We start from the raw sequence: 23675 nt of genomic DNA on the forward strand, positions 1-23675 counted from the left end.
ACATGTTTAACCCGCCACATAAGTTATGTGCTTGTTCAAAAACAATATGTCTATTTCCTCCTGTTCCATTAAAGGTGACAAACACTTGTGCACTGTAATATGACTAAGATGATATTCACAATAATCTCTGTAAGTTGAAATGCAAAAAGAAATATCCAAAATGTCAATGTCAAGATTGTTAATCTATGTTATAATCTGAATGCCAAGCAAGTGGTCTACTAAAACGAATTGATTTACGTTGTGTAGTAAGTCCTGTTGGAGCAATAATCAACTGAGGAGTGTTGGTGGAGCACTCGCGTTAGAAGGTGCTATCCGATTACAATGGTTGCATCCAGCTCTTTGTGTTGAAATAGCGGGGTGATACCTGGCCAAATACCGACGACTCTGCTCTAGAAATCATTGATGTTACTCCTTTGTGGGCTGCGTGCAAAGCCGAAAAAACTTCCTCTCAGAGACTGGGGGATGATGATTCTATCCTTGTATATTATAATACCATCAAGAGTGTCAAGGTGTTCACGGAATTGGAAATTATCTGGCAAGTGAAGAGGAAATTCATGTCGAAATGTACGAACTCTGTCCCAATTAAAATATCTGACTGCAAGCGAATGAGGGAGGATACGGCTGATATAAAGAATAAAGACATTGTTATCTATTTTAGAAGCATCTGATTCTAAATCTGAATGATGTATATCTGATAAAAAGATTTGTGCTATTCTTGATGGCTGCTATGTCATCTGAGAGAATAAATCTTTCAGGGTTCGCAGTTGGATGACGTGTCACACCGTTAGCGGAATGATGTTTGACGCCATGTACATACATCATCCGGAAATGATATCTTGGTGTTTTCTCTTTCAAATTTCGAAGGCATAAATTCGAGATATCTTCTAAAGAAATGTCACTGAATACTTTCAGGGGCGGTTTATGGTCATCATCTATAATAAGATCGTCGCATCTCAGTTCAAAATACAACGCTTTATCCAAAGCGTCGACAACGGCTAGAGCTTCGCCTTTTAATGACGCATACCGGGATTCAATTGGATGTGTAAATCTACTCCCGACAAGCGTTATTCGCTATCCTGTGTTACAACAAATTGGTTCACTACCTTTGCAGGAACATATTTCTGAAATAGCCAAAAGCCAATATCTGTTTTAGACGAATCTGTAGCAAGACATGTCAGTTTACTTTTATCAAAGATGCGAACGCCCTCTTCTATTTCGCTTATGATAGCAGCTTTTAATTCCTCGAACAGTCTGTTAATGTGTTCTTCCCAGATTTCAATGACTGTCTGAAGGGAAGCATCTGATCAGCCATGCTGAAGTCGTAGGACACTTGATTAACGAGACCGTACCATGAACGTATATTCATGATATTTCTAAGAGTTGGAAAATCTAAGATTGCTCTTAGGTATTATATGCAAGGTTTGACAGTGTTGGACGTGATTTCAAATCCAGTAAACTCTACTACATCTTGACCTAATATGAACATATAAGGATCAAGGAAAAGGTCATGACGATCTCATATATCGAGCCATTGTGCAACTTGTAAAATTTTTCCCTCAATTGAATCAGCTCATAGGATGACGTCATCTACACATCGGGTTTGTTCGGAATGTCAGCAACAATTTCATCATATCGTCTTGTATAGGCGTCGTCTGAAGCTATGAAGCCTTGTGGAGCCGTCTTGATCAAACCAGCTTTGACTGCCTCTTTCCAGTTGATTGGTACTGGTACTGGAGTGTGATGAGCAACATGTTCAGCTTCGGGATCCACCATCAATCGCATTTGTAGTCCCTCCGAATTGCTGGTAATCACATGTATTGAAGGTACTAGATTTGTAATAGTCTATGCGAGGTTGTCTTCAGTTGCTGGATAAGGTAAGTTCATCGGCATTGGAGGCGGCAGCTTCTGTTGAGGAAAGTTACAGTTGGTATCTAGACCGTTAACACTTCCGATGTTGTTTGTAATGTTTTGAGGATTATCAGTACCGGGAGTATGTTGCGTATCGTCCATTTCACCAATTGTTGGAAAGCTGTCGGAGATCATTCGAAGAGCAATACAAGCTTCTCGTCTGATAAATAGCTTATCAGAGTTGTCAATTACATACGACATTTATCTCGTTTCGACATGCATACATTGACCAACTTGCCGGAGATGCGGAGTATGGTTGCATCAAGGATTGTGATACCTTTGTTGGTGGCAGCAGGTAGCAGCATGCATTTTCATATTGACAGGGATTAATTCAGTCTGATTTATTCTTAGTCGTTGGATGACCTCGATACAGGCAAGGCAGCTCTGTCATCCTGTTTTTGCCATAGCAGAGATTGCAACAATATGTGTTCTGTTTGTCATGTTGAAACCAAATGCTTTATAATCTTCCGGTTATATTCAAGACAAAGTTCCTGGTTCACGTCTGCCATATTTTGTTTTTTTGTTAAAAACAATTCTTATAAATTAGGATGTTAGTTTTCTAAATTGAATTACGACCTATTCGAATAAGTTTCCAGTTGACCCAATAATATTGAAAATGAGGTCTAGGTGAGATGAATATCGACCAAAAAGACCATGAGAATGAGGTCAAAATCAGGCCAAGTAAATCCTGTCAGATAAGAATGTACACTACAATCATTGTCCATATATAGTATAGTTGACATATTTCTCAAAACATCGGATTGAGCTTATTACCAAAAAATCTTAAAATTGAACATTCATCCTTGAAATAAGGTCAAGGCCAAGTGAGCCCTGAAAGACATTTATACCTTGCAACGATTTTATATATCAAACACAGTTGTCTTATTACGACCAAGGATAACAAGATAACAGAAATATACCGGACAGAAACACCAGGCTGTGGGGCATCTGTATACAATATATGAAATATCTAGCAGTTAAATCTTCTGAATTTAAGAGATTTATAACTCAGTGGCAGGGTAGTTGAAGTAGTTGAAGTCTTAAAGATAAAGTTTTACTACAGGTATCGCAATAACATTATCAATGCTCTATGGAATTGAGACCAAAGTCAGAAAATACAAGCCAAACGGACATGTTTACTTTACATACATCAAATATAGTTGACCGATTGATATTGGTAAACAAGAAACAGATCAAACCTTGAAATCTTAATATTACAAATGAACCATTGAAATGAGGTCAATATTTACTTAGATGAACCTTGCCAGCCAGACATATGTATCTTACAACCATTCCATACATAATATATATTTGACCTTGTTGCTTAAAGTATCATAGAAACATTATATTAAGAGTAAATATTGAACAGTGAACCATGAAAATGAGGTCAAGGTCAGATGAACCCTGCCAGACTGACATGAACCCCTTACAACACTATACATAAAATAAAGTTGACTTATAGAATCTTAGGAAAAAATCTTATTGCTAAAATTCAAAATTGAATTTAACTAATGAATCATGAAAATGAGGTCAAGGACAGATAATACCCGCCAGACAGATGTGTACACCTTACAATTATCCATACACCAAACATACAAGTAATCCACCAATTGCTTGTAGTATTAGAAAAACACCAAAAACACAGACACTTAATATTAACCAACGAACCGTGAAAATGAGGCCAAGGTCAGATGAAACCAGCCAAACTGACATGCCGAAGTAGTAATACTTTTTTCAAAAGTAAATTTTTCTAGAAAACTTAAAATTTGTACAGGCTATTGATCTCTATAGATGATTTACAGAAGACAAACTACTAAGGCCACTCAGCCACAGATGCATCCCAACCCAACCACAGCCCCGACAGGCTAGTATTCTCTGTGGATGATTAACAGAAGATAAACTTTTAAGGCCACTCAGTCACAGACGCCTCACAATCACAGTCCTGACAGGCTAGTGATCTCTATACATGTTTCACAGAATACAAGCTACCAAGGCCACTCAGCCACAGAGGCCTCACAACTCAACACAGTCCTGACAGGCTAGTGATCTCTATACATGATTCACAGAAGACAAGCTACTAAGGCCACTCAGCCACAGAGGCCTCACAACTCAACACAGTCCTGACAGGCTATGATTTACAGAAGACAAACTACTAAAGCCACTCAGCCACAGAGGCCTCCCAATTAAACACAGTCATGACAGGCTAGTGATCTCTGTAGATGATTAACAGAAGACAAACTACTAAGGCCACTCAGCCACAGAGGCCTCCCAATTAAACACAGTCATGACAGGCTAGTGATCTCTGTAGATGATCAACAGAAGACAAACTACTAAGGCCACTTAGCCACAGAGGCCTTCCAATTAAACAGTCATGACAGGCTAGTGATCTCTGTAGATGATTTACAGAAGACAAACTACTAAGGCCACTCAGCCACAGAGGCCTCACAACTCAACACAGTCCTGACAGGCTAGTGATCTCTGTACATAATTTACAGAAGACTAACTACTAAGGCCACTCAGCCACAGAGGCCTCCCAATTAAACACAGTCATGACAGGCCAGTGATCTCTGTAGATGATTAACAGAAGACAACTTCTAAGGCCACTCAGCCACATAGGCCTTCCAATTAAACAGTCATGATAGGCTAGTGACCTCTGTAGATGATTAACAGAAGACAAACTACTAAGGCCACTCAGCCACAGAGGCCTCCCAATTAAACACAGTCATGACAGGCTAGTGATCTCTGTAGATGATTAACAGAAGACAAAATACTAAGGCCACTCAGCCACAGAGGCCTCCCAATTAAACACAGTCATGACAGGCTAGTGATCTCTGTAGATGATTAACAGAAGACAAACTACTAAGGCCACTCAGCCACAGAGGCCTCCCAATTAAACACAGTCATGATAGGCTAGTGATCTCTGTAGATGATTAACAGAAGACAAAATACTAAGGCCACTCAGCCACAGAGGCCTCCCAATTAAACACAGTCATGACAGGCTAGTGATCTCTGTAGAAGATTAACAGAAGACAAACTACTAAGGCCACTCAGCCACAGAGGCCTCCCAATTAAACACAGTCATGACAGGCTAGTGACCTCTGTAGATGATTAACAGAAGACAAACTACTAAGGCCACTAGCCACAGAGGCGTCCCAATTAAACACAGTCATGACACGCTAGTGATCTCTGCAGATGATTAACAGAAGACAAACTACTAAGGCCACTCAGCCACAGAGGCCTCCCAATTAAACACAGTCATGACAGGCTAGTGATCTCTGTAGATGATTAACAGAAGACAAACTACTAAGGCCACTTAGCCACAGAGGCCTTCCAATTAAACAGTCATGACAGGCTAGTGATCTCTGTAGATGATTTACAGAAGACAAACCACTAAGGCCACTCAGCCACAGAGGCCTCACAACTCAACACAGTCCTGACAGGCTAGTGATCTCTGTACATAATTTACAGAAGACAAACTACTAAGGCCACTCAGCCACAGAGGCCTCCCAATTAAACACAGTCATGACAGGCTAGTGATCTCTGTAGATGATTAACAGAAGACAAACTACTAAGGCCACTCAGCCACAGAGGCCTCCCAATTAAACACAGTCATGACAGGCTAGTGATCTCTGTAGATGATTAACAGAAGACAAACTACTAAGGCCACTCAGCCACAGAGGCATCCCAATTAAACACAGTCATGATAGGCTAGTGATCTCTGTAGATGATTAACAGAAGACAAACTACTAAGGCCACTCAGCCACAGAGGCCTCCCAATTAAACACAGTCATGACAGGCCAGTGATCTCTGTAGATAATTTACAGAAGACAAACTTCAAAACTGTTCATCGTTATATTCAACAAAACAAAATTTAATATTTTAGTTGTATCATTTTAAATATTTGTTTTATTTTCCACATATTTATAATAAATCATTTACACAATGCTGATTATGTTAACATACATGTAAGCACATTTTATTAATCAATATAAATTAATGTTTCTCTACAAAGAACTTCCAACACCCATGTACATGATCTGCCTTAAAACAAGCTAAATGAGTTATAGTCTTGACAAAAATAAAAGAAAACACAATAAATTTGTGTGATATTTAAGTCCTGAATAAGATCTCAACATCTCCTTTCTTTTGTGTAAAGTATACATACCCGTATACAATACATTGGTGTAATCTTAACATAAATTACACAAATAGGGGAGGTAATCTACTAAGTTTTTTTTTAATTCATGTAACAACTCATTACAATATTCAACAGTCTTTTCTTGAGAAAAAAAAAATTCTAGAAGGGAACGGTTCTAGAATTTATGTTTTTAGACTCAGCAATTCAACTTTGTTTGTCACTGGGTTTTAGTTAAACCTAACCAAACGAAAAGGTAGTTTGCGAATTAAGAATAATTTTATAGAATTATTTAATATTGACTGATTTTTTTTCAAAATTGCATTTCGTTTGGAAAAATACATATTTGATTCATATAGATTAATATATAATAAACACTTCAAACCTAACAAACTCTATTCACTTTGAATATAGTCATTCAAATATATACAGTTTGTTTATATTATGCATTTTTCTATAAAAAACAAAAAAAATCACCAAAATGGGAGAACTTTTGAGGAATTCAAGTTCAACATTTTATAAACTTATAGGCTGCTAATGTACACAAACAGAGTAACTTGTATGATATATTATTTGATCGAAACTGACCATTATGTCATATCCCATTTAAAGCTGCGCAAAGCATGCAGTAACAATAAGTTAAGAGTTAATATGTTTACCCCAACTAGACTGTTTTCCTTTGACCATTTTCATTTATTCCCTTTTGTTTATTTATCTATCAACATAATTTCTAGAGAGCACAATAAATCCAGATGGTTTTCCAAACTTTCTATTATATTTCAAGCTAAGCAAAAGAACATAAAATAAAGTCACTTTAAAATGTATTTAAATGGATTTTTATAGATCCCTATGTTTAAAAATGACAACTGCATATAAATTTTGTTTTCTTTCCAAAACTGTTCTTGGCTATTATGCAAACATTTTCCCTATAAAGTCTAATGTTGGTGTGAGATATAAGTATCATTTACAGATTTAAATAAATATACACCACATCTTCTGTACATTCCTACAATTGTCATATCATTATACAAAGTAATCTTAAAAAACTCTATTTTCATACAAAAGGAATAATGTACTTTATATATAACAGATGAAAATAAAACATGGAATATTCAATAAAGGGCAAGGTATAAAAGGCAAGGCAAAGCATAGAATGCCAAAACCATAGTAAGTCTACATGACATTTTACTTGTCAAATTGTTTATCAAAAGATCTACATTTTTTCTCAGTTCCCTTATAGCTTCAAGTAGATATAATAAGACAAAATTTGATTGAAAAACTACCCATTGTAAAGTAATTTCTGGCTACATAACACATAGTTCACATAGACTTGTATTTTCATTAGTATTATAAAAAACATAAACTTTAAACTCACATTTAAACAAGACTTTCAGATAGGAATTGTTAAAATGTTAATTAATGTATTCATTATTTGTCATTAAAGTATAACTCTTTTAATAAAAACAATGAAGACCTGAATACAATTATTGCATTTTGAATTGTCATGGACAACAGTGATTTATATGGCACATCTTTAGAACAAGCATAATTGTAAAAATTTTCAACTTAACATTGAGCTGGTGTTAAATCTGGGTACACATTTTGTCGATCCAATTTGTGTCATGAGATAAGGTGTTTCTGCTTTTTAACACTGTTTCATAAAATCATGTACAGCATCATTCTCATTCTCAGTACAACATTTTCCTAGACTATCAATAAAATGCTTTGCAGAGCGCAGCCTGATACGACTGCAGAGGTAAAACCCTGAACAGTTGGTGCAAGTTTGGACTCAATATTCAACCTTGATATTGTTTGAACTTGGATTGTGATCAAATTTTTAAAATAATATAGGTTTCTAACACAATATTTATCTGACACAACACATACAAATAATTCTGGAATAGCCCTTAAACAATATCCTTAAATAAAAAAATGTAGATAAAACCCCAAAAAAACAGAAAAATATTTTAAGGATTCATAATTTTGCGGATGAGAATATACAATGAATTTAAAATAGAAACAAAGATTGCAACCACACTGATCACAGTGATGAATCTCTGTCCACAATATATCAGTTTGATTACTCAAAGCAAACAGAATAATATACATCTCCACATTGTCTATATATGAATTACTTAAAACACCATGATCAAAATGTCCTTCGTCAACTACCAGTAATTTAAAAAAAAAATAACTACAGCAAGAAATATCATTTCATTACAGTTAAACTAGTAGAGTGTGTAAGTTAAACATATTGAAATTATAAGTCTGTTTTAAGAACCAAATATTTTTTATCATAAGATATTTGTGTAACTAGATTTCCGCAGTTAAAAAATTAAAGAATAGCTCATCGAAGAATAATAATGAATAACACAACTCTTTTCTAAGGTAGTAAACAAAGTAGTTAACAAAGTAGTAAACAAAGTAGTAAACAAAGTAGTAAACAAAGTTCATATTAGTTTTAGATTCCACATAGAAAAAGGTTAACTTAATTTCCATTGCACTTTTTACACACTCTAGTAGATTAGCTGTAAAAGGAAGACAACATAATACATACAGAGTTATATATTTAGATAAAGTACTACACACAATACCTATTAATATTGATATATTAGAAATATTGGTACACAGCTTATAAATGATTTAGCACAAATGGTAAGACTGGTGCTTTATTTTCTCACATTTTATGTTGAAAGATATCATATCTGAGGCATGTCATTTGGAACTGCAACAAGTTTCATTTAAGTATACATATAAAGTCAAAGATTACTATTCAATTACCAAAGGTACCCCTCTTACAAATTATAATTTGATGAAGCATTTTTCATTTTTAAAATTTTATTGATATCGTTTACAATAATCTTTGATTTTGGTGTGCTTTTTATATTGTATACATGTATGTGTGAGATTTTACTTTCTTTAATTATTAAAACGATCTGAATAATGTACAATATGCACAGTATTTCCATATCTCTGTATTGTTGGACAAAAAATAGTGACCACAACCTGAATTTCACTTGATATACAATTTCTCTATAGATATTAGATATTCTAGTTTACCTAAGAATTAGAAAACCATCACAATAATGACATAAATGTATATTGTATATCGTGATGCTTGATGCCTTGAATAATAGGAATATTTACATGTTAACCATAAAGGTTTGTGCTTACTTTGACAAATAGTAGGAGATCTAATAAGATTTCAGTATAACTCTTTACATCTTATTTATATATATTAATAACTAACTAGAACAATTCTTCATGTTTCTTTATGAAGACTCACATTTTACATGTATTATCTTATGATTGTATAACCATGTTAATAGGAGTATATTCTATTTTTTCTAATAAAAAACACATTCACAAAGAAATGTTTTTTAAACAATCATCTTATTTCTTAATAAAATGTGCCTATAAATTTGAATACCGGGTAGTAAACTTTCTCAGTATTTATCCTCGAATTTTGAGAGGTTAATTCAAGTTAATAAATTTTAGCATTAAATAATTTACATTTACAATAACAGAATTCCTACATTTGATTAACATAATGTAAGATAACAAAGATACAAATGTAGTACAGAGCATATATAAATAAACAAAAAGTACGGGAAATGTCCTAATCACTGTTCATCTGAAGTAATGCGTTGATTGTAGACTCTTTATTCCCTCTGTTGGCTTCCAACACTGATTTGATAACTTCTTCCTCCATATTTGGAAATAATTCTTTGATTTGTGTTAAGTCTTCATCTGTAAAAAGTGGTCTTTGTGGCTGTTGTTGTTGTTGTAATTGCTGTGGCTGACAGGGCATTTGTTGGTATACTGCAATTGTTAAAATCAAATAAATAGTTTATTAGATTAGATCCAATGAATTACATAGATTTTCCAGTGAAATAAAAACCAATAATTTCAGGTTATTTTACTCCTCAGAGTCATACAACAATCGGTGTTGCCAAGACGTTGTCTATGACGTGGAATCAAAACAAATTGTGAAAACGTAGAAAAAGATATAGTTCTTTAAATTTTTTACTTTAATTTCAGAAAAAGCCATCTTTCAATGTAATAAAAAGAATAACTAAACAAAGAATTCTAATATCTAAAAATATTCAACTTGTGACAGAAAAACACTGATAATGAACTCATGCATTATTCCCATTTGTACATTGATGTGTTGTTCGGTCACACTTAGAATATTTTTTATATTTGAATTCTTCAATTAACTATTCTATATATTAATGTTTTACTGTCATACAAATTGATGTAAATCTATTAGGTATATCATTAAAAATAAAAATAAAATTTTAATTCAAATCAATTCCAATAATTTATGTGTCCCTTGTCATTTTTTTCTTAGCATTTCAAATATTGTTTATATATTCAATAAAATGATTCTGAGATATAAATAGATTGTAAGAATTGAATGTGTGTTCATTGAAACTGAATTAGGATGGTAAAACTGGAGCATGATCAATGCCATTATGGGTTGTGCTTTGGCTGGTATGAAATAGATTACATAGAACACAATGGCAGTGTCTGTCTTGGTATATATCAGATTTATATACATATTGCACTGCTAATAAACTGCTATCCACCAGAGACCAAATATATTCATCATGGTTGATAATAATGGTAGCATTAAAATTAGAATAAGTCTTACCAAATGTGGTTTATCACAAAATAAACTAAACATGAAAATATTATTTTTTTTAAAATATTGATTAAATGTGTTTTCTGTTTATTTTGTCATGAAATACTGTGGATTCTTTTATTTTCGTGGGTACCAATTTTGGATCAAGAAAAAGTTTCATTTTCATGGTAAGGTGATTTCCTGGCTTTGCAGAAAACCTGATAGACAATTTGTATTAAGTAGTTGAACATTAAAATTCCTGGTTAACCTGTACCCAAGATGAAACAACGAAAATTGGTATTCAAAGAATAATAATGAATCTACAGTAAGAAACAAAAAAGATTAATGTTTGTTCTGTTTTAGTTTTCATGTTTCAAGTATAATTTTTCTCAGTCGTCTTTTTTTTAATTTATAAAACTTCTTTTGTCCCATGATATATCATACCTAATTGTGGAGCGTAGCCAGGACCTAACTGTGGAGGATAACTTGATGGGATGACTTGTACAGATTGTTGTGGATATACTACTGGCGGCTGTTCTACTTTCTACAATATCAAAACAGTAATTAAGATTTAAAAAAACTCACAACATTCTCTTGATCTTTCAAAATGTAATGTATCAAATTGTATTCAAATAAAGATCAGCAATAATAGATTGTTAATTGAACAAGGATAATTTCAAAAGTCCTTTTGAAGAGATGAGTACTTCCTGCAAAGCGGCAGCCATTGAAAATGAATTTCATTTTGCAATGAAATAAAAAGAATAAGAACGGAATAAGAAAAATATTGTCCAAAAAAAATAGTTTAGAGAAATAAGTCTTTTAATGATGTTCTTGACCTAGACTGTTACTGTAAATGTTCATCTTAAAAGATTCAAAGGTTTGAAAATGTAATCTGCAAACTTAAAACCTAATCAATAATTAAGTTAAGCAGATGAAATGCTAACAAATTATGATCCTGGTATCTTTGATAATTTATAACAGAAATATTCCTGCTACTCACTGTCATAGTCATAACTAAATTGATCATGCCTTCCTTTTCATCTCCTTGTTTACCACTAAGAGGGAACCAGTCATCAGCTGTATCCCCATTGAATGTTGACTGTGGGATAGTGATATAGGCCCAGGCTATTCTCTCATCCATTGTTAACTGCCTCTGTATAACATCAATTTAGATGAGTAAACATGTCATAACAAAAATTAGTTTTGCAATATAAAGTTGGAATAATGGCTGATTTTATGAATGACTTTTAAAAAATAAATAAGAGAAATTGTATTGATGTAAAGTTGAAGTTGTCTCTTTTGGGAAAGGGAGGGGTCAATAATATACATTGGACTGTGAAAGCAGTTTTGCTGCATCTATTTAATATGAATGGTTCTTTTATTCTAGTTTTAATTTTTGTTGACATTTACTCATTTAACAATATTTTTATTTACATGCATTCTTTCACTAGGTTACAAGAGCGCAATTATTTGTTTACATTTTACCGGCAGGTTTTTTACCCCAAGATGGTACTCAGAATAGAATCCTACACAGCTTCTGATTGGTTGATGCAAGAATGGAATTATATTTTATCGAAAGCTTATCCAATTAGGTTAAAAAATTGCTGAAAATAATATTTACATTTTACGAAGTATAGAAAATATCTTCCATTTCTGCACGTAGAAGCCATTAAAAATTTTCCTTTTTCTTTAAGCGAAAAAAGTAGACGTACTTTTTCAACTGCATTTTAAGTCAATTTGAGCTGCATGACCCTATATATTTTTTTGGTTGTAATGCAACACTGGCATTTCTAGTCACAGGAACTGCTACCCGTTTTTCCCTAGTTTGTGTAGTCTTCGAGAACAAAAATATGGAACACTAGTGGTACCCTATGGAAAATGCATTACAAATAATTGCGCTCTTGTAACCACTAAAAGGCATAAAGGGGAGATAATCCATACAAGAAAATGTAATGATGTACAAACCAGAGGCTCCGCAGGGCGCAGCTTTATACGACCGCAGAGGTTGAACTCTGAACAGTTGGGGCAAGTATGGACACAACATTCAAGCTGGATTCAGCTCTAAATTTGAATTGTGATTAAATAGTTGACACAGCATAGGTTTCTGACACAGAATGAATGTGGTCTAATGAACTTAAAATACTTTTTTTTCCTTTGAGCAATTCACTATGCTGTTGAATATTAATCCTTTCAAAAAAATGTTTGAAGAAATTTCTTTTTATTTTTTTATTTATGAAATCTGAAATGAGAAAAATTTAACCCCCCCCCCCCCCCCCATTTTCTTTTTCACATCCCCCTTTCCCTTTTTCCAAAACTGATCTCAATTCAAATTTCTAATGGAGTTTGCAGATTCAGATTCAGATTCAATAGTTTATTAAAGTCTCACCACATACAACATGATTAAAACAAAGATACAATTATAAAATTAATTATACAGTAAACATAGTTAAAACAATTAAATACATGTATGTGCCATTCTTAAAAGAATTATGAGAGACTATTAAAATACAAATAATACTTATTCATTTTATAAAAAACTACAAATACAGTAGTTAATGATATAAAATACTGTTTCTCCTTGTTAAAATGTTATTGCAGGTTTTGGCAACAATATTACAAATATTGGTATTTTTAAACATATATATAAATTTTTCTTCATCAGACAAGTTTAAAAACATATCATTATGACACAATATATCAATAAAAAGAGCATGTCTTAGATCTTCATACAAGGGACAATTTAAAAGTACATGTTTTTCATCCTCTAAAACATTGCAGTTAAAACAGACTCTTTCGTCTAGATTTTTTCTTTCATATCGACCAGTTTCAATTTTTAATGGTGCTACACCACATCTAAACTTTGAAAAAGCACTACGATGGCGCAGTGGCATTTTTTGTAGCAAATATTGCTCAGTGTTATAAGTATGTTTAAAAAGTTTATATGTTCTCAATTTACAACCGGTACTATATGAAAAAATTCTGGTACACCAGTCTTTTTTATATTTATCAAACATTTTCTCTTCTAACTGAGATATACTATAACTATCAAGAAAATTTTCATTTATTTTACAATATCTTTCAAAATCAAATGATTTCAACATCTCCATAACTTTGTAGCACCAATTTTTTAATTTACAACTACCTTTCATCACTGACCATTTAAAAACTTTATAATTAATTCTATTATTGTCCATTTTTGTACATTTGGACCAGTGTCTAAAAATATTTATCCACTGTTTAACACATGGTGGTTTCCAGCCCATGTCACCTGACACAGCATCGTTTGGGGTATATTTACCCACACCCATGTAGAAACGCATGGCGCGATTCTGTACTGCAGTGATGCACGAGAAATCTCTCGTGCCCCAAATAGACGAGCCATAATTTATGACTGACCAAACCATCGTATCAAATAGCTTTGTGTAGATATTGTGCTGAAAACCACCATGTGCTTTACATTTAACAATAAGTAAACCTAATGCCCTACTTGCTGACCTGGCTACAGCTTTTGCCATTAATTGGTAGTCTAAAAACTCTGTTAACAATAAACCTAAGTATTGGTAATTTGAAGCATACTCAATATTTTCATCATTTAAACTAAAATGAAAATCTGATCTGGCTATAGAAGGATTTCTAAAATGTATAATATTTGATTTTCTCAAATTTACTTTTAAACTATTATGATTACACCATACATTTAAAACATCTAATAATTTTTGTAAATCCTCAGCATTTTCTGCTAATAAAACTATGTCATCGGCATACAGCAAGATAGATAATTTTTCACCATCAATATTAATACCAATGTCTAACAACTTTATATCATCAATTAAATCATTAATAAATATATTAAACATTACTGTTGACAATACACAGCCTTGTTTTAAACCAGTATTTACATTGAACCATTCAGTCATGTTACCATTTAATCTGACACTGCATTCTACATTAGAATAAATAGCCTTTAAAGCATACATAAATTTTGTACTAACACCCAATTTTCCTAATTTATTAAATAACAAAACTCTATCAATAGAATCATAGGCTTTCTTAAAATCAATGAAAGATACAAAAGTTGACAGCTTACATTTTTTTCTAGTTTCAATAACAGATGTTAATGTACTGATATGATCTATTGTACTTCTACCTTTAATAAACCCGTTTTGTTCATCATTTATTATATCCCTATTGTCTAACCACTCAGTTAACCTTTTATTTAAAACGCCACAATAAAGCTTATATGCACAAGGTGCTAAGGTAATACCTCTATATGATAATGGATCTCTAGGATCTGTAGTTGAACATTTAGGTATAGGAGTAATAATACCTTTGTTCCACATATTTGGAACTTTGCCAAATTTAAAACAAATATTAAACAATTTAGTTAAAGTAAAAATAACTGCATAATTTTTGCATAATTCTGCCTGAATACAATCTACACCTGGGCTTTTCCCATTTTTGGCTGCCATTGCTACCTTATAAACTTCATCAAAAGATATATAATCATCTAAATCATTACAAACAATATCATTCTTTACAATTAAATTTTCAACACCAAAATTATTGTTGTTATCTGGATCGGAATTCAACAAACCATGAAAACTGTCTTTCCATTTTTGTAAAACATCGTCAATGTTATTTGTAACGGATCCATCACTTCGCAACACCTCATTTGGAATTTTCGATTGTCTGTCATTACCAATACCAATATTGCCTATTTTACGCCAAAATTGTCTTGGATCACTTTTGTTTAAATTTACAAGTTCCTCTTGACAACTGTGCCAATATTGTCGTTTACTTTGTTGAACTAGTTTATCAAATTCTTTTCGCTTATTAACATACATTTGTCGTAAATGTGTGTTACTGTTAACTTTGGTACAATGTAAATACTGCTTTTCTGCTAGGCATACCTGATTCCATTTTACAGTTAGTTCATCGGTCCACCATCGTTTTTTAAAGCGGCGCTTTTTGTTATTTACACTGTTCATAATTTTTATCTTTTTGTCTAATTTATCATTCATCTCATTATGTATAACATTAATAAATTCACTATATATATTATCTAATTCAACTTGAATTCCATTACAACTTTCTATATTTGCAATACATGAATTAATAAGATTAATACTATTTTCATCATTCATCCAAGTATCAGGAATATTTTTCACATTATAAACAATATGATTACTTCTATTATCATGAATATTTACACTTTGCTTATTGGTATTTTCACATATTGCAGTTTCAAATTCCCAGCATAAAACTGAATGATCCTGGATATATTTTGGCTCTATTGATCCTGTTGTTAAACTTTTATTTGCCAGGTCACTTGCACGAATGACTTCAAATTTTTTAAAACTATTTATATTTTCAAATGGGGTAATACAAAAATCAACTACTGAGGATCCTCTTGTAGATACATATGTGTAATCGTTACTTATGTGATTACGACCATTCAGAACACAACAATTTACATTTGATAAAAATTCACAGAAAATTTCTCCGTAGCTATTTGCCTTAAAATCAATTACTTCACGTTCAGGCAAATTATCTACCCCTAGAATATAATCCTCCATATCTCCAATCCTGCTATTAAAATCCCCACAAATATAAAACGGACATCCATTCGGAATAGAGTATATTTGAGACATAAGTGTATCAAAAAATTCATAAGCATTTGTTGAACGTGCAGAAAATTCAGGCGGTAAATACACAACACTAACATAAAATTTATTACTATCGTTGTTTTTTTCTACAAATTTTATCCAGATTATCCCATCCGTTGACTCGTCTTCAATATCAATGTTGAAAGTAGTTAGTAATTCCTCTTTCACTAAAAGGCCAACCCCGCCTGAGCCTGTCTTTGCACGGGTATGAATTAGCTTGCGGTTGTTACCATACCATTTATAATTATCAATGCAAATACTATGATTCACCAAATGTGTTTCTACTATCCCTATCATATGAAGATCTAAGTTCTTTAAACATGCATCAATTAAAATATTTTTGTCACTATTTACATTCTTTGACCATCCATTTATGTTCCATAACCCGCATCGGTATTACCATGTCCTACCACGAACAGGGGCGCACCATTGATCTCTTTGATTGTTTTGTGTTTTTCTCTTACTAACATTGCTTTTAGCTGTAGAACCATTCTGTCTATACCCTGACCCACGGGAGTAGTTTTGAGTGTAACTTTCATTGTAGTTGTCTTTCCTATAGCTGTCATTTGAATCATTTTTATTAAAATTTACAGCTCCCCGTTTCTTAATGTGACCTGAAACCGATACAAACTCCTCTTCCTTCCCTACTGCTTTCAAGAGATTATAATTGTTCCGATCTATCAACCTTTTTTCGTAGGGTATGTGGTTTTCAATGTACACGGATCTGTATTTGACTGTTTCTCTTAACACCCTTTTTACCTTCATTACAGATTGTTTACTGTTCAAGTCTCCGAATTCAATTACCACAATACCAGGCCTTGCTTCATTGTAACTGGACTTACGTTCAACTGATTTAATGTTTATGTTTTGGAGTTTCAATCCGTCCTTGACCATCGTTTCAATGCGTGACCTTAAGGCGGTGTCATGTGAATTTTCGTTCTTGTCACACGGAAGATTTTTCACTACTGCGATAAATACTTTACTAGTGTCTTTTTCTTCTTTTTTACTCAAGCCTTTTTTGACAATTTCACTATATGATTTATCTAATTGTTCATATTTTTCTTTCATAGTGTCTAATTCTATCTTTAGTTCAGAGCGAACCTGCTCGACCTCCCCTTTTATCCGGTCTGTTATTACAGTGTTAAATTTAACAGTTAGTTTGCGTTCAACATTACTTTCAATATCACATATTCTCTTTTCAAGTCTTTCTGCCATATTATCGAGGTTGTTTGATAGTTTACTGATCATTGTTATCAATATATTGTTTTCGGGAAAAGGGGGGTGCTCGATGCCATTTTTACTCTTTTTGCTTTGACAGGATCTTTCTTCCTCATTTTCTGATTCTGAAAGTTGACGTTTTCTTGGTGTTTGTATAATTGTTCGTTGTTGTTCAATAATTGCTGTTGTACTCACCAGGTTTAACTTTTCTTCAACTGGGAAAAGGGGGTTTACCGCCATTACGTTTTGAACAAAGTCTACAGCACAACTCTGACTGAGTGGATCGTCCCCGGTATCAACAATATCAACTAATTCTTGATGATTCTGGGCTAACTTACTCAAAATCATACTTTGAATACTCTTTCAAACTTTTTCTTCAACTTTAGGATGTAGTAAATTACACTTTTATAAGATATTTAGGAGCACAGGAAAATACGTCCGTCCTGGTTAAAACTGCTCAATAACAATAACCACTCATTTAAATACATCATAAAATATTAAAATGTAACAAAAGGTGCTTGTTATCACTGAATGGTAAAGATTGTTTTAATTTATCAGTTGGTAGTAAAAGTGAATATACATTGTATATTGTATAAAACAATGATTTAAGTTGATTCAACTACTATTCTGGACAAAGAAAGATAACTTCAATCAATTGAAAATTTCTTGCTATTGCACAATATTGTGCAAGTAAATATTTCTTGCTATTGCGCAATACTGTGCAATTGAAAATATTTGCTATTGCACAATACTGTGCAATTGAAGATTTCTTGCTATTGCGCAATACTGTGCAATTGAAAATTTCTTGCTATTGCACAATATACAATTGAAGATTTCTTGCTATTGCTGAATACTGTGCAATTGAAAATTTCTTGCTATTGCACAATACTTAATATAATAATTTTGGATCCTGATTTGAACCAACTTGAAAACTGGGCACACAATCAAAAATCTAAGTACATGTTTAGATTCAGCATATCAAAAAAGCTCAAGAATTCAATTTTTGTTAAAATCAAACTTAGTTTAATTTTGGACCCTTTGGACTTTAATGTAGACCAATTTGAAAATGGGACTAAAAATCAAGAATCTACATACACAGTAAGATTTGGCATATCAAAGAACCCCAATTATTCAATTTTTGATGAAATCAAACAAAGTTTAATTTGGACCAGATTTGGACCAACTTGAAAACTGGGCCAATAATCAAAAATCTAAGTACATTTTTAGATTCTGCATATCAAAGAACCCCAAGGATTCAATTTTTGTTAAAATCAAACTAAGTTTAATTTTAAACCCTTTTGACCTTAATGTAGACCAATTTGAAAACGGGACCAAAAATTAAGAATCTACATACACAGTTAGATTCGGCATATCAAAGAACCCCAATTATTCAATTTTTGATGAAATCAAACTAAGTTCAATTTTGGACCCTTTGGGCCCCTTATTCCTAAACTGTTCGGACCAAAACTCCCAAAATCAAACCCAACCTTCCTTTAGTGGTCATAAACCTTGTGTTTAAATTTCATAGATTTCTATTTACTTAAACTAAAGTTATGGTGCGAAAACCAAGAATAATGCTTACTTGGGCCCCTTTTTGGCCCCTAATTCCTAAACTGTTCAGACCTCAACTTCCAAAATCAATACCAACCTTCCTTTTGTGGTCATAAACCTTGTGTTTAAATTTCATTGATTTCTATTTACTTAAACTAAAGTTATTGTGCGAAAAAACCAAGAATAATGCTTATTTGGGCCCTTTTTTGGTCCCTAATTCCTAAACTGTTAGAACCAAAACTCCCAAAATCAATCCCAACCTTTCTTTTGTGGTCATAAACCTTGTGTCAAAATTTCATAGATTTCTATTTACTTAAACTTAAGTTATTGTGCGAAAACCAAGAAAATGCTTATTTGGGCCCTTTTTGGCCCCTTAGTAATTCCTAAAATGTTGGGATCAAAACTCCCAAAATCAATCCCAACCTTCCTTTTGTGGTCATAAACCTTGTGTCAAAATTTCATAGATTTCATCTCAAAAAGGTTTCTGAAGTGGAAAGGAACTGTTTGTGTAACACTTAGTATTTAAATTTCGTTTCTTACCTCATCAAAAATCTCTAAATACATGGAGTCTACACCATGAGGTAAATATCTGAAAGTCAAAATCAAAAATTAAATTTTTTGATATTTGATTTTTTAATACTAAATTGCTATACTATATTCTCTAATTTTCATGCTATTTTCATGATTCTTGATCAGTGTGAGAAATTATTTCTCATCTCTAGAGATATATTTTTTTCTCATCTAATGCTTGGTACAAATCAACTATGATGTCAAATATTCCTGATTCCTACTGAATTTCCTATTGTGATGTCACATATAAAGAACACATCTTTCTTCAAATCTTTAAAAAGGAAGGAAAAGTTTTTTTTAGATATCGTCTTTAAAAATCATTAGAGAAACAAATTCCACCCCTATTATCTATATCTTGTCTATCATGTCTATTATGATATTTCTTCACTCTTAACAGTTAAATTTCAAATATTCAAAAATCTTGGCATGTCTCACTTTCTTTATTTCAAATTTAACTGTCTCAAGTTGAAAATACAGTAACAAACTTAATGCAGTGGTGAGATCTATATTTCCAGCACATAGAATTACTTTGAAGTCGTTTTAAAATCTAACAAAGCAATATTTGTTTTCTATTGACCTCATACAAATTTGCTTTTTAGAGCTTTGAAAAAATGTTACACATCTAATGATTTAATACTTCTTTAAGGTGGTACCTAACACTACAGGGAGATAACTCTGTAAAGTCAGCTAAACGTTTTAATTACGTTGTGTTGTAAAAGAAATATTAAGCTTCTAAATGATCAAAATTGATGTTTGTCAAATTGCTATATAACCAGTGTATTTTTTCTGACAAAACGGTTGGTTCAAAAAATTTTAAATTTTTATATTTTTATTAAAGTCTCAAAGTAAATACTTTGACAAAATTTTATAGAAATTAAACGAGACAAATTAATTTTAGTGAAAGTGTTGGGTACCACCTTAATTTCTTAATGTCTTTTTGGTAATTTGTGTCATGTACGGTAATTTTAGAACTAATTGTTAAATATTGAAAATCGCAGTTGAAGGACTGAATATCTAGAAAATTGTACATTTCTTTAATGTGTATGTATTCAGCTTCTTTTAAAGTAAATAAATGATGTTACTTTGGTTTGAGAGAAAATTATTTTTAATCAAAATCAAACAGTCAATTGGTTATTGTTTTTTATAGAAATCATTAAGGACGTTAGAATACTGATGGACATGTACAAGTTTTACAAATTTACTTCTGATTTACTATAAGTCATTAGTTATTATACATTTGTAGATGTACATCTATATCAGCGATTTATATAGTTCTTTCATAACATGCAAAATAAGTTGTGTTTTTTTCTTCTTCATATTTATGAAATGGATTCCTTTTCATCAGACCTTTTTGTAACCTTTTGAATTTGCAATGAAAATATTCAATCAAATAGTAGTTGAAATTCACAGCACTGTTCTTGCAATTTTAGCTTCCATTAAAGACATTGTCTATATCTAGGACAACACACTCATATCTTACACATTAACATTTCTGTTCCATCTAGGAGTTTTGGCACCATTATAATCTGTAGGTGTCTCAAACACGGAGTGACCAATTCTCATTCTAACATACGGATCCATCTTTGTTAGCCCATAGTTCTTATTCAACTTGGCCTGAAAACGTGAAATTTCAATTAAACACATTTTACTTTGCTAGAAAACTGAGCCATTTTAATGAATTGTAGTGATGAAGCCCCTGTTTCTATATCCAGCTAACAGCTTGATTTTATTTCATGTTTACAGTACTTGTTGAAGAAAGTTAAAGATGATTGAGTTGAGAAACCTATATACATGTATTTTACCTGTGCAACGGTTATAGTAAGTCTACCAACAGTATTTGCTGGAATAGCAACAAATCCCCCCTGTTGCTGTGCTTGTACAAGCCTTGCAACTCTTTCATCTGCCATTACTTGAGCTTGTGCTACATCTACAGGTACTCTCAGGAAATCTTCTGGTAATTCTCCAACCATAACCTAAAATTGAACAAAGTATTTCTGTATGCATGTATATATTTCATTATGTTTCTTGTTCATGAATTCTGATTATTCATCTGTAAAACAGCTTATTCTAGTGAATACTTTTTTCCAGGTTTATAGCTTTGCTTGTATGCCAATTTATCATTAACTGAGTTTTGTAATTTGTAATTTGGATAATGCATTAATGTAACCCTTTCCTCCATAATGACGCCTTTTGACGCCACCCCCTTTACTACATAATGACGCCTTTTGACGCCTGTGTAGTGCTGTACTTGAAAAATCTCACCTATGAAAAAACTTCATCAGACTTAATAAAATTTGTATCTAATATAAAAAGGATATTCCTGAGAATCTATGACTGGAATTTCATTGATGAAATATTTGTTTTCGCAATGCATTAATACATCAAACCTGATGAATCTTTTTTTATTGAAAAAATCCTATACGAATCAAGTATTTAAAAAAAAAGTATCCATGGAGGAAAGGGATATTCAGAAGTACAATATGACATAAACAGACAAGTAGGCAAACTGTATGTGCTACATGTACAAATAATACATTCAAAATGATAAAAAGAACACTTTCACACTGAAAAAATTCATGACATAGTAATCTGTTAATTTTTAAATGGTATAAATTTTGCAGCATTTCTGTGTGCAATGTTTTTAACTCTAGATATAGTCTCCTATTTCTTCTTTATTTTTTGTTGGTAAACTAATGATGAGCTACTAAACCCAGTTTTCTTCTATTTCTTGTTCTTTAATATTGATTGGCAGATTAATTTAAGAATAGAAGAAAAAGGCCTGATGGATATATAAAGAAATACAAAACACAGAGAAACAGATAACTTGTAACAACAAACTATGACACCTGTTATACGAATACAATGTACGAAAGTTTTATTTTGATTCGGTTCACATACATGTATTCATAACAAGACAAAAATAAGTTCTTAACCCTTTCCTCCATGGATTTTCTTTTACATTCTTGATTAGCATAAGATTTTTCTTACTAAAAATAATTATCAACATAAGTTTTAATGTATTGCAAAAACGAATATTTCATAAATGAAAATCCAGTCAGATCTTCTCATGAATATCCTTGTTATATTAGATACAAATTAATTTTATTAAGTCTGATAATTTTTTCGTAGGTAAGACGGTTAAACTGAGGCACTACACTGGTGTCATTATGAAGAAAAGGGGGTGGCGTCAAAAGGCGTCATAATGGATCCGTAAAGGGGGTGGCATCAAAAGGCAACATAACGGAGGAAAGGGTTAAGAGATTGTTGAGCTAGGGTCATAAATTTGCCATTAAAATGACGCGTGGTTAAATTATAGATTTATAAAATTGAACAGACGAACTTCAAAATTGGTAACCTTGGGGTGCTGGATTTTCTCGATGCATTGAAGACCCATTGGAGGGCTATGGCTGCTATTTGCTCTTTGGTCAGGTTGTTGTCTCTTTGACTTGAGACTACTATAACACATAGTAGTCTTAGCTTTGACACATTCCCCATTTCCATTCTCATTTTATTTTTAAATAAAGAATGAATTGACAAATATGTTCAGCATCAATAGTTCTTCATTTTTTTTTTTTTTTTTGCTTTTATTACTTCCAATAAATATTAGACATGTAAGACAGTTCTAAGCAGGAATTAAAAAATGGTAAAAAAAATACATGTCCATTTTCGACCTATTAAAACGAATTTTCTATATATGTAATCTGTAAAAATGTTGACTTTATTTAATAACATACCTGATTTCTTCGAGTCGCAGAGGTGGTATCATTTGTTGAAGCCATAACGAACTGCTAAAAGTCTTATATTTTTTTGTTGACAGTCACAAGTTATGAGTAATGGAAAACTAAAGACCGAAAATTTTATGCAACGGCCAGTATGAAAAAAAGACTACACTGTTAACAAAGTGATTAATCATGGTATAACATATTCTTGTAAAAGAGATAGCAAAATAATATATATCAGGACTTTATAACTTTAAAAGTTGAAATAAAATGTTGACAAT

At 32.3% G+C, this 23675-nt stretch overlaps 1 protein-coding gene across 2 annotated transcripts; it reads right to left on the bottom strand.

The window, feature by feature from the left end:
• Positions 1-5778: 5778 nt before the first annotated feature.
• LOC143047937 (toll-interacting protein B-like) lies at positions 5779-23564 on the bottom strand. Of its 2 annotated transcripts, none has more exons than XM_076221297.1 (7): positions 23410-23564; positions 21478-21648; positions 21156-21289; positions 19646-19694; positions 11671-11823; positions 11139-11214; positions 5779-9865 (listed from the first exon to the last, which is right to left on the bottom strand). In XM_076221297.1, exons 1-7 carry the CDS (start codon positions 23452-23454, stop codon positions 9663-9665), a joined length of 831 nt encoding a protein of 276 aa, XP_076077412.1. In that variant the 5' UTR covers positions 23455-23564; the 3' UTR covers positions 5779-9662. The 2 variants fall into 2 exon arrangements, with proteins under 2 accessions (XP_076077412.1, XP_076077411.1); XM_076221296.1 differs by having other exon boundaries at positions 11115-11214.
• Positions 23565-23675: the final 111 nt, after the last annotated feature.

The sequence above is a fragment of the Mytilus galloprovincialis genome, chromosome 10, assembly GCF_965363235.1.
Source record: "Mytilus galloprovincialis chromosome 10, xbMytGall1.hap1.1, whole genome shotgun sequence".
In the NCBI taxonomy this organism is placed as follows: Eukaryota; Metazoa; Mollusca; class Bivalvia; order Mytilida; family Mytilidae; genus Mytilus; species Mytilus galloprovincialis.

What these genes read in the sequence shown, in the direction of transcription:
- LOC143047937 (XM_076221296.1), bottom strand. Translation starts at nt 23,454, where the DNA reads ATGGCTTCAACAAATGATACCACCTCTGCGACTCGAAGAAATCAG. An exon ending in TGGAACAGAAATGTTAATGT is followed by an intron (nt 19,695 to 21,155) that starts GTAAGATATGAG and finishes TTTGACTTTCAG; the next exon opens with ATATTTACCTCATGGTGTAG. An exon ending in TGGCTACGCTCCACAATTAG is followed by an intron (nt 9,866 to 11,114) that starts GTATGATATATC and finishes TAACAATTGCAG; the next exon opens with TATACCAACAAATGCCCTGT.